The 13,152-nt window shown below is 36.0% G+C and overlaps 1 protein-coding gene across 1 annotated transcript in view; it reads left to right on the top strand.

Moving 5' to 3' along the window:
- Positions 1-10,720, top strand: part of LOC106468713 (RNA-binding protein Musashi homolog Rbp6-like) — a gene marked incomplete at its 3' end in the record, with an annotated part of 17,127 nt that extends 6,407 nt beyond the window's left edge. The window contains exons 4-5 of the mRNA XM_013929158.2: positions 9,591-9,675; positions 10,628-10,720. Of these exons, the coding sequence (XP_013784612.2) occupies positions 9,591-9,675; positions 10,628-10,720 (178 nt within the window). The remainder of the gene's footprint in view (positions 1-9,590; positions 9,676-10,627) is intronic.
- Between the last annotated feature and the right edge of the window lie 2,432 nt (positions 10,721-13,152).

Raw genomic sequence — 13,152 nt, 5'->3', positions numbered from 1 at the left:
TAGAACTTGGTTATAAAAACAACCTTCCTATGTCTATTGAAACACTGCACTAAAAACAACAACAAGTAAACAAGTAAGGAAAAAAAAACTTTTCAAAAAAGGAAGTAAATGTAAGGATGGCTAATATCAATCCTTCAAAAACAATCCAAACAAGATGATAGGGATGGCATTTGCATCATCTCTACATAATATCACAGACACACAGAGTATTAGAATGTTAACAGACACAAATAGGATAAATTTAACTCATCTGTGATTGAATAGCTATATATATTGCCATATGTTAATTCTTGTCTGTGATATTATGTAGGGATGCAAAAGCCATCCCTACCATCTTGTTGGGATCGTTTTTGAAGGATTGATATTAGCCATCTCTACCATTACTTCTTTTTTCTTTTTTTTCTTTGAAAAGTGCATTTTAAACTTCTGGAAACAATAATATTAAAATGAACAACAGCTCTTGAATAAGTTGGTTTACGACACCTGTCGACTTCAAAACTACCCAGCTATGTTTGCATTGTTAACTTATTACATATATAAATATTTATAACTAACTTAAATCTCCTAAACTTGCCGAACCTTGTGAAATATTATTGGGATATTTTTAACAGCGATGAAACAATATATTCTAATCTTTATGAGTAGAAATGTAAGAAAAATATATTTAATTAGCTATAGTGATTGATATTTGGTTCATTCTAAGGACTTAGCTTGCTCTGATCTGAAGTTATTATTAATATATTTAAGCAGTGGTTCTTAAACTTTTCAGGCCCGCCTACCACTTTTTACTTGAAGTACAAATCCAGGCCATACTTTGAAAAACAACAACAAAAAACACGAAAAATCAGTTGCAAAAATCAATAGTTTTAGCAATTACCCATTAAAACGAAAGTATGCGATTGTTTTTGCTAGTACTATTGAAGATTATGTGGTACGATTGTTATCAGTTTGAAGGGAATAAAACACTGACGAGTCTACTGCAGGTGAAGGGCGAGTCTATATGCGAGAAGAGGTTTGGTTTGTTTGGAAGTTCGCGCAAAGCTACACGAGGGCTATCTGCGCTAGTCGTCCCTAATTTAGCAGTGAAAGACTGGAGGGAAGGCAGCTAGTCATCACCACCCACCGCCAACTCTTGGGCTACTCTTTTATCAACGAATAGTGGGATTGACCGTCACATTATAACGCCCTCACGGCTGAAAGGACGAGCCATGTTTGGTGGGACGGGGATTAGAATCCGTGAACCGCAGACTGCGAGTCGAGCGCCCCCTAACCACCTTGCCATGGAGGAGACTAATGTGTATAATATGATCGTGAGAAGCTCGAAATTGGCTTATTACAAATTTTATAATTTGACGTTAATTTTTTGCTGTACTACCGACATTAGCTCCACGTACCATATTTTCAGAACACCTTTACTAAAGTACCTACAAGTAGCAGATAAGGTTCGTCTTCATATTTATTTTCCCCGAAAGGGGGACGAAGGCCTCCTTGAGGGGTTATTTTAGTTACTCGCACCACTATTCAGTAGTGTGTCTGTCAATCAGTCAGTAGACACTAAAATGAAATCGCATAAGGGACACTTAACGTTACAATTTGTACTGTCATGACGTCAGTAAAACGAAGGCATGCCATGAATCACGAGAAGAATTATACACTCTGTAGACTACAACACAGCATGACATATGAACTACAAAAGCAAGAATTGTAAATATTTGTTATTCTTAATTTTGGTTTGATTTACTCTCGAAACAGAACACTTTTGGGGGATGGAACCTGCGCAAGTACATCTAATTGTAAACTTTATATGTAAATGCTTACTATCCAACCACTTCAGAATTCACCGGCATGACTTTGTTACTGAAACATATTTATTATACCACCAGGTGGCTACGACTGGCATAAAAAACCTATTTCTGGGAAACTTGAGAATTTTCATCAAGATTTATTACGCGACATGTTTTAACGAAGTGTGTAACATCGATATCTTGAAACGGTTATAGTTTGTCTAGCTGAGGTTAAGAGAATTTATTGAGTTTTGAAAATTACCAAACAAAGATCTACAGTAAGTCATCAATTTTCGTTCGACAGAGTCTCTCTTCAGCCTGTAAACCGTATATTTTTGTCTTCCTATACTAATGTATATGGCCTGGTGGTTAGGGCGCTCGACTCACAATCCACGGGTTCGAATCTCTGTTGCCGAAAAATGCCCTTTCAGCCGTGGGGGCCAAGAGTTGGCGCTGGGTGGTGTCGACTAGTTGCCTTCCTTCTAGTCTATCTGGAGAGGAGATTGGAGTCATTTGCTCTGCCCTGATGATGCCTCAACGGTTGTAAGCGGCCCCTGGGGATTCAAAAAACAAATATATATCAGTGTATGCCTACATTCAGTATTTACACTTTAGATTATATAACTATTTATATCAGAATTTTGTTTTTAATTATTCGTACAACTTGTGGTGTCAGAGCTTCTGTGATTAGCTTTGTATAAAACTTTAGAATTAAATTGGTGATAATGCTTAGGGAGATCTGTCGATATTCTAAGCTAGAATTGAATGTGTATTGTGGTAGAAATAAGTTCGAGTTTATCTAAGCTAGATCTATTAGCTGTGTTTCTAGATTAATTTACTTGTTAATTGCCACACGATTGTAATAACCTAAAGAAAAAAACAAACAATAACAACAAGAAGATGTACTGAGGTTTACTACTCGAGACAATTAACATTACTGGAGAGATATCATGAGAAATATAACACTAGAAAGTGAGAGATGGTTCTCAGACTGAGGGACATAACACTACAGAGCGAGAGATGGTTCTTAGACTGAGAAACATAACACTAGAGAGTGAGAGATGGTTCTTAGATTGAGAAAAATAACACTAGAGAGAGAGAGATGGTTCTTAGACTGAGGGACATATCACTAAGGAGCGAGAGATGGTTCTTAGACTGAAAACATAACACTAGAGAGATGGTTCTTAGAGATATATATTGTTCTTAGACTGAGAGACGTGAGATTGAAGAAATCGGTCTTCGACCGAGAAATAGAACATTAGAACAATGAGAGATCTAACTAACACGAGAGAAATGGTTGTTAAAATGAAAATGGAGCGATGTTTCTAAGTCTGGATGACGTAGTGCAAACGAATTGGTCTTTTAGACTTCGAGCTCTTACAGTGAGAGTCATAACACTAGAAGGATGTTGTTGTTTTTTGTGGTTCTAAAACAAAAAGTGGTGTACATCATGTAGTAGTAGTGGCATGTATTGGTTAACATTGGAAACAGTAGTTTTGTTGAAACCAGTTTTTTTTTCTAGGAGGTTAGTTAATATCAAGTGTCACTTAATGACGTTTCCGGTTACTTTTGTTTTGTAATTTTGCTGTTATGATATTAAATGAGGTAATTGTTATTTGTTTTAGCAACCATGATGCAATTGGTCATGTAAACCTTATATAGATAGACACAAATGTCGTAACAAATTGATCCTAATAAGGAGTGGCCTTTCCCTGTTACTTTGAATAACAATGAAAGGCTCTAAATGAGAGCACACGTGTGAGTGGTACAATAGAAAATAAAACAGAGCACCAGTCACAGACGACATGTAGAATATCCATTTATGGTTACGAAATTTTAACGTAGGAAGTATCTGAGGGTTAAAAGGGGGTAGTAATAATGGTTATCCCTCACAATGATGAATTATTATTTTTGACGTGAACGGCATTTTATGCGACACATGGCCCGGGCGGCCAAGGTTTAGGCTTAGCCTTCACCGATTTACAACTGCTGACCAGAGGAAGGGTAACTAATCAGCGACACAATCCGCCTACTGTGCAGCTACTCTTCTCCGAACAGATCCCCACAACTGAAAGTGCGGAGCGTGTTCAACAGCTTATCACGACTCGAACCTTGGACATTTCGACCCACAGCCTGGCATGCTTAATCACTGTGACGTAAGAAAAATATCTCAGAAGTTTAAACGTATTTGTGGTAACAATGTTTCAACTTGTAACTAGTTTTACTGTAGAAATAAAGTGTATATCGGGGGTAGTAATTATAGCGGTCTACAATGTCACGCGATGCCCAGTTATCTCCTACTGTACAAGTGGACTTACAGTCCTAAAGAAACAATAGGCTATTGTGCTCTGCCCACCGCGGGTATCGAACCCCCAATTTTTAGTGTTATAAAAACCTCAGACTCTCCGCTGAGCAACCGGGGGCGTGTAACCGTGGAATTCGGCTGTGGTGCAATTAAACAAAACTAAAAAGAGAATGAAAAGACTAAGCCTAACTTCTGAAGGATACAGATTTAAGATCAAACATCGAAGTACGAAAACGATTTTCTATTGTTTCGCGAGTTTCCTTTGTTTCCAGAACGAATGCATGTTTAACTTTTTTGTTTTTTTTACATAGATCATGATTTCCCTCTACAGTGAAAGAAGATATGACATGAAAAACCACGACTGTTAACCTTCTAACCCCGTGACTCTCTCTTTCCAACGATCCCCGGGGGCATGTTACCGCCTAACCTTTTATTTCACACGTTTGAGCGTCTTTACTGAATACATAGTAGTTCAGTAAGGCTGGTATAGTATTTATTTTACCCGCTGTAGGCGAAATGCATAAGTTTGTTGTTATAGAAGCGCCCTCTATTTACTCAAACGAATATTAAAGGAATAAAGAGAAGCAAATGAGTATTTTAGTCGAGCATATGAAACCTTCTCTTAGGCAAATATTCTATTGTCTTACTTACTCCTATTAAAGGTACCATATTTCATTTTCTTGGTTCGAACCTTTGATCGTCAGTCACAGAAAATATTTCACAAAATCATCATTTTTGCCGCGTCGTCACCCACGAGAAAAATTTGTTTAAACGCTCCGTCTTTCACAGTAGCCCCCCCAGTGACACAGCGGTCTGTCTGCGGACTTACAACACTAACAACCGGATTTTGATACCCGTGGTGGGCAGAGCACAGATAGCCCTTGTGTAGCTTTGTGCTTAGCTACAAACAAACGAAACAAATTTCACAGTAAATACAGTATATATATATACAAATTCTATTTAAATTGGTAAGGGGGCATGACCCCCTTTAACTACGTCACTGTTTTAAAATGCACTGAAGTAGATTACAAACCCTGATCACAACTTTCATCCCAAGATTTTAGAAATATGCATCACTAGTTTTGTTGTTTCTTTAAATCAATAATTTAAAAGTTATCAGAACTTTTATCATATTATCAGGAAAGCAGTTGACTTGCTTTATAAAGTTGGAAATGGCAAGCCTGTTTAATTAAAGATCAGTTCGGTTACTTTACTAAGTGTTGTCGATTTGTTGCAATGAGTCAACTTAAGGATACGTTGATCAGAGTTAAATGAGGTATAATTTCTCCAAATAAATCAATAGCGCCTCTTAATGTTTTAAAATTTAAGCCTGTTTGTCCGTGGTATTATAGTGAGTGGCCATTAAAATTCACATACATATGTATCTGCTTGGAATAGTAAGTTTCCTGTGCTTCTTCACCTTATAGATTTTAACTTAGGAACGCACGAGTCTTTTCGCGTACTTGCTGGTCCGTGCTCGTGATTACAAGTTTCAAACACCTTGATCGTTAGCTCCGGGGTTGACGTTATTATGATTAACGAAATACCGCTATAACCAAGCTTGAAATCTTTTAGATAATTAAATCTGCAGAGCGATTACTCAGTCCATACTGCCTTAGACTTGAACAAAGTTATCTTAACAATAATAAATCCTCGTAAGTATAGCAAAAATATTAGATATACTGAAACTTGTAAGATTGATTGTAAATTAAACGACAAAGGTAACCTATTTATTTCTTATTTACTTGTGATAAATATGGTGAAATGAAGGAAACGCTCTTTTATATTGCACGAGTTGAACAATATGGTAGAATCTTAATCCTCATAAATTATTTCTAAAATTGTATATAATACGAGACGGATTATAATTTGGTGAAATACATTTTACGTGTACGTATGCACACAGAGGGTTGAGTAAGTTATATTGAAACGAGTTTGAATTTCGAAATCAACAAGTCACGTTACACCGACAACCAATATAAAGTCGCGGTGGAATGGAATGTATCAGAACTACATTTTGACATTGTTTGGAGTTGCGTAGGTAGTGTGACGTCGCTGAAAGTTTGTCGCTTTTTTGGAAGGGTAAGTAATAGCCCTTTCCGATGCAAAATATTCAGATTATAAAGATCGGGGACTTAGAATTTCCAATACAGAAATATCCCTTGTAATTAATGTCATTGGAAAACAAAGGAGTATGAATCACCTTCGGGAACCAGGACCATTCAGAAAGAGACCTGCGACAAGTCGTACTCCAGCCGTGGGAAGCTAAATGTGGCATCTTGTAACAAGTGAAGAACCACGAACAAAGAGGTCAGTGGCAAAAGTCCTATACGTGTCTATGGCGACAACATCACACAACAAGATTTTTCAAGAAGAATCTCTTTCCTCTGAAAAAGCGACAAAAGTTATTTCCACACTTCCACTACATATCCAGATAAAGAAGACAAACTGAAAAAAAAAACTGTATGAACGGCGAAAATCGACGAAACGTGTGTGTATCTTGAAAGCATTAACAAGTATCGTGCCATTTCTGGTGCTCAAAAAAATATCCAGAAGTGATACACAGCATATCGCGAAACTATTTCAAAGGGATTCATTACCATCTGGTTATTACGCCAGGAGCAAGTTAAGGCTCAGTTGGGTGGACACATAGGTTAAAGTGAGCTCTGGTTACTACCAAGCCGATGTTCTATACCTTATTACCACACAGAAATACCAGCTTTCTACATAAACGGGGGCATCATTTTACTCCATACGAAAACATATCAGTGAAGTCGCCGGATTTTCATATAATCAGACTGTTAAAACGGACGCTGGGAAACTGTCGTCTTTGCATAAAAGATGGATTATGAACAGCTTGGAAGGAAGATTGATGTTCTTTGGATATGACAGTCGTACCACAGGGAATTTTGCAATGAAAAGTACGCTGCACGATAAACACAGCGTAACCGGACCGTGGCAATATTGGCTGTAACCAAGCGATGAGGCACCAAAATCGTTTTAATGTAACGTATCCAACCCCCTGTATATATATGAATATTTCTTATGTTATTTGTGTTGAGTAACATTGTGAATTACTTATATCGTGTTAATCTATTGTTGATCTTAAGCGACACGAGGTTCCGATTTGAATGGTTATATTTAAATGTATTAATACCTTCTCTTTACTACAAGGAAATTTGACACAGTTTAAGAGTCCTCGTTTCAAGGTTAAACGTAGATCGAGACTTATGATGCTTTAACGAAGCTTATACTTACGGAACGTATTTATTTAATGGAGGATGATGTCATTTGTGATATCATCATTCAAATCAGAATAACCGTTCTTTTATCTCTGAGACAATACCGCCTTTTCAGTTTCTTATTGTTCTTGGTAGTTACTAATGATTTCTGAATGTTCTAATTAGGGCTTTTATATAGTAGCTTGATAGTCTTTGTACGAGCACCCATCCATATACAATCTGACATTATTCAGTTGTTGCCTTACATTCACCGGTAAATACAGAGAAAATGGTAACTTCTTGTCCTATAGACTTTGTTTAGTCTGTTCGGAGGGAATATTCGTCTGTGACAGCTGTATTCAACGTTTCGTGTAGGTCTTTGTTTAGTCAGTTTGGTCGGAATATCCGTCTGTGACAGCCGTATTCAACGTTTCGTGTAGGTCTTTGTTTAGTCAGTTCGGTGGGATTATCCGTTTGTGACAGCCGTATTCAACGTTTCGTGTAGGTCTTTGTTTAGTCAGTTTGGTGGAAATATCCGTCTGTGACAGCCGTATTCAACGTTTCGTGTAGGTCTTTGTTTAGTCTGTTCGGTCGGAATATCCGTCTGTGACAGCCATATTCAGCGTTTCGTCTTAGTCTTTGTTTGTTCAATTCGTACACCATTCGCTTTACTCACGTGTGTCGTGTTCACAATGTTCGACCTTTGTATAATTGCTCGTACAAGATACACACATACATGCTTGTTAAGCCTTTCCGTTTTGCATGTATAAACGTATATTTAAATGATTATAATTTACCTCATTATTTATACCTCTTCACGACTACAGTTTTATTAGGTAACCACGCTTGATCAGGCGATTACTACACCTACCCTGTAGTTGTATATATATATATTGATGAAACTGCAAAAATCAAATGTTGTGACGTCTGTGCTTACAGCTAATGATCGGCAGAGCTGACGCTTCCCCGATTCTCGAATAATAATACCAAAAACTACAAATTATTTTCCGAATAATAATACCAAAAACTACAAATTATTTTCCGAATAATAATACCAAAAAACTACAAATTATTTTCCGAATAATAATACCAAAAACTACAAATTATTTTCCGAATAATAATACCAAAAACTACAAATTATTTTCCGTAATTATGTAAAAAACTCTAATTAACGTCGTTCTTCGTGAGTTTTTCTAGTGTGAATAAATGTAGCGGAAGGAATACGATTCGTTGTCGTCATCAGAGTTTCTCTACAAAACGGCTAGCGCCCTCTAGTGATTTTTAGTACTGAATGATACAATAAAAACTGTACGCAGTTGTAATATTTGCCTTGATTTTACGTTTGTTATTAAATACAAAGTGGGTTATCTGTACTGAGCTACAGTGTGCGTGCGTGTGTGTGTGTGTGTTGGGGGGGGGGGGGACATTCTCCACGAGTTTATTGGCTACTTGTGTGTATTTGTCTAATGCTGTGGCACGTTGATTATATATTTGTTGTTAGGCTACGTAATGGGCTAACAGCGCTCTGTCCATCGCGGGTATCGAAATCCAGTTGTTGTTGTTTTTTCCAGGAGGGGGCGAGATGTACTAAGATACAGTTTAACCTTCGAATTACGGATTTGTATATATACCTGTTTTAGCCACCGGTGGGGTCCAAATATTGCATCGTATTGAGTAAAGTTTTGGTTTTTACTTGTTACAATATTCTGTGTAAACAAAGTTGGTGAAAACCTTTGTTTTCTATTTAAAATAATTACGGAATCCCAACAGTAATGAGGAGGATAGAGCGATGGTATTTTGTCTACATTGTATGTTTTTAATTATGCACAAAGCTACACAAGGGCTATCTGTGCTCTGCCCACCACGGGTATCGAAACCCGGTTTCTAGCGTTGTAAGTCCGCAGACATACCGCTGTGCCACTGGGGGCTACATTGTATGTGTGTGTGATTAGGAACCTTTGTAACCAAGAAAGTCATAGATATACAAGATGTTTGGATTAAATATAAATAAATGTACCCGATCGGTAATTCTAGGGTTAAATACACATGATTGAAACAGGCAAAAATAATTGTCATAGACTATATGTAATTGGGTTAAAACATAATTAAGTTTGACTTAAACCTTTTAGATCTGTAACCTATTTTCTACGATTTAAAAATACGTTTTAATGCAATCGTAAATTATTCGGACCATAAAAAAAAAAACCTTCGCTTTAATACTATCCATCTGTTTATCTGTCTGTTGTACATGACTAATAATCTTGTTTTCTCCACCTACAGTGGTTTTGGTTTTGTTACATTTGCCGATCCCAATAGCGTAGACAAAGTTTTAACCAACGGACCTCACGAACTTGACGGTAAAAAGGTAAGTAGTTACCATGGATACGAGTCACTTCAGTCGATAGCAATGCATGTCATATCTATAAGAAAGTGTAAGACGAATAAAACCAGGTATATTTCTTGAACACTGGAAGCTAGTGATTTCAATAGATGTAAAACAACACCGTCTTGAATTGTTGAGGATGTGAAGGAGTCCTGCATAGTTTTAAAAAAAGCTTCGCTTAAATTTACTGTCGAGTGATGACGTATTGATAAGCTTCGGGTGTCATACAAGAATTAGATACACCATAGTTCTAAACATATAAAGATATACACTGATTGAAATTATCGTTTAATAGTTTTTTCCTATTACATTTTTATGTTTTAATTGTTTAGGAGAGAAGATATAGTCAAGAAATAAAGGTTTTATTGTACTTTATTATTAACGTTATGAATTGATTAAAAATTATAAATAAAACATGGCAATATAAATTCTAAATTTTATAGGTTTTTTTTTGTCTTTTTTAATTCACCATACAATAACCTTAATTAATTTAGTTATGTGAATAATATTATGGCATTGCGCCTAACTTATCATTCGAAATTATACAGCGGACCAACTGATTAATGATTATATTAAAGATTTCTTTTATTTTCACCAAAAGTAAGATTGAAAATATTACATACACTTCACCATTATACGAGGCCTAACTTTATGTCTTTGGTTTCCTGGCCCAAGCTGTCGACGAATCAAAGAATACGTTAGGCTTCTACATCATAGATAATATTTTAAATTTTACTTTTGGTGAAAACAAAAAGTCTGTAATTCTAATTCATATTGATTCGAATATTTATAGAATTGTGCCTGAAATTCATTTTCCTTTAGATTAAATACTTTGTTTTCTCGTGATAAAGTTATAAAATGTAACAATGTTGTTGTTGTTTTTCTTGCATTCCTCTGCACTGTTTTCTAACATTGCTTTATTGTTGTCTTTTAGATAGATCCAAAGATTGCCTTTCCCAAACGGGCACACCCAAAGGTAGGCCATAAACCTGTTATTTACCCATTTGCCCATAAAAGACGTGTTTATGTACGCTATACGTGACTGAGTTGCGGACACATTTTTATTCTATGATAAGACAACTTTTGAAAGTGTGATACGAGTCGGTCGTGGCTTAGTGGTTAGTGTGTTGGACAGTGGATGCGAGGGTCCATGGTTTGCATCCCGTTGTTGAAAAATACAAGGAATAAAATGCGCTCATTACGTTGGGGCTGTGGATGTGTTATAAGAGTAAAGGTCAGATCTCACTATTCGACTATAATAGCTCAAGTGTTATTTCTGGTTGCGGTTGACCAACTGCCTTCCCTCTAGTCTGTCTTTCAGAATAAAATTAGGTACGGCTGGCTTAGATAGTCTATTTAGAGTTTTAGACGAATGAAACCAAACCAAACTTAAGATGTGTTAGAGATGGTCTACATTATACTTGGACTAAGTTGTTATTTTTTGTAGAAAGTGTTAAGTTAAGGATGTGTTAATGGAAACAGTTGGATGTGTTATATTTTCTTAGCTATGCGATGATATGAAGATCGTTTTTAAGTTATATGAATTTATTTGGGGGAGAAATGCTTAAAAGTTTTTATGAAATTTGACTCCGGTTTTGTGCTATTAAATCAGTATTATTCTACGTTTCGCATTGTTTCTAAAGTCGAATATTGGGTGCATAACCCATGGTTTCATGGATACTGTCCGTGTGAGATTTATCTATATTTATACGTTATAGAACTCCCCATAGACTTCATCGTTAGAACTCCCCATAGACTTCATCGTTGGTGATGTATAATGAGAGAATGTTATGTTAAACTTGAGTCACCATTTTTAATTGATTCGTAACATAAGTATTTGCTCTCTTCCTTTTCCACAAGTTAACTAAAAAAAAATGTTTGTTGTTAAGCACAAAGCTAGACAGTTCTTTATTTGTGCTGTGCACATAACGGGCATCGAAACCCAATTTTAGCGTTATAAACCTTCATTTCTACTGCTGAGCCACTTGGAGAGGAACAATTAACTAAAAGAACATTGCGTCTATGGTTTTTTCTTTTCGGTTTTGACACAACATCTGTGGTTGTACGGAAGTCATGTCTTACATGGTAGGAACTACTTATGGTAAACACAACTATGCCGAATAACATCTGTTTCTTGTAACCTAAAGCCTCACGCATGGCCTACACACGTGACTCACATGTCGGTACAAACTTAGGCCTACTCTTAGCTGTTTTAGTGATTATATTAATATACTGTGTGTAGAATCTAACCTTGAGCCGGAAAATGGCCACTATTATACAGACAAGTAGACGAGACAAAACGTTTACACACAAAGCAAGTTAGCTAACACTGTAAGTCGAAGGAGACGAGCAAAAATAACAATACCCCCCCCATAAGAAAACAAAACCCCATCCCTAGTAGTGTAACTTATTAAGAGTATAATATACTAACAATGATATAGTTGATATTCTTAAAAAAAAGTTTTATTTGGACTTCATTTTTCCCACGCATCTTGTTGTTAATCTTGTTATAATATTAATGAGTTTTTAGTTTTAGCGATTCTATTCATACTATAGATATTTAATTCAAGACGCTCTGGACCTCTGGTGTATATGAAAAGCTAGTAACATGGTACAAGTGGCCAGAGTTGAACTCGAATGCTTTCCTTCCAAGCCATCTTGATTTATACAACAAAGTCTTGTTTATACATGCAATCTTGGTTTATACACCAAAGTCTTGTTTATACATGCAATCTTGGTTTATACACCAAAGTCTTGTTTATACATGCAATCTTGATTTTTACACCAAAGTCTTGTTTATACATGCAATCTTGATTTTTACACCAAAGGCTTTGTAATAACGTCATCTTGATTTATACTCCAAAGTCTTGTTAATAACGCCATCTTGATTTATATACCAATGTCTTGTTTATACACGCTATCTTGATTTTTACACCAAAGTCTTGTTTATACATGCAATCTTGATTTATATACCAAAGTCTTGTTAATAACGCCATCTTGATTTTTACATCAGATGCTTGTTAATAACGTCATCTTGATTTATAAACCAAAGTCTTGTTTATACACACCATCTTGATTTATATACCAAAGTCTTGTTTATACACGCCATCTTGATTTATACACCAAAGTCTTGTTTATGCACGCCATCTTGATTTATACACCAAAGTCTTGTTTATACACGCCATCTTGATTTATAAACCAAAGTCTTGTTTATACACACCATCTTGATTTATATACCAAAGTCTTGTTTATACACACCATCTTGATTTATATACCAAAGTCTTGTTTATACACGCCATCTTGATTTATAAACCAAAGTCTTGTTTATACACACCATCTTGATTTATATACCAAAGTCTTGTTTATACACGCCATCTTGATTTATAAACCAAAGTCTTGTTTATACACACCATCTTGATTTATATACCAAAGTCTTGTTTATGCACGCCATCTTGATTT

This window comes from Limulus polyphemus, unplaced genomic scaffold (genome assembly GCF_000517525.1).
Source record: "Limulus polyphemus unplaced genomic scaffold, Limulus_polyphemus-2.1.2 Scaffold3128, whole genome shotgun sequence".
Taxonomy (NCBI): Eukaryota; Metazoa; Arthropoda; class Merostomata; order Xiphosura; family Limulidae; genus Limulus; species Limulus polyphemus.
The sequence above is the reverse complement of the archived record's forward strand: the minus strand, read 5'-3'. Positions and strand labels throughout refer to the sequence as shown.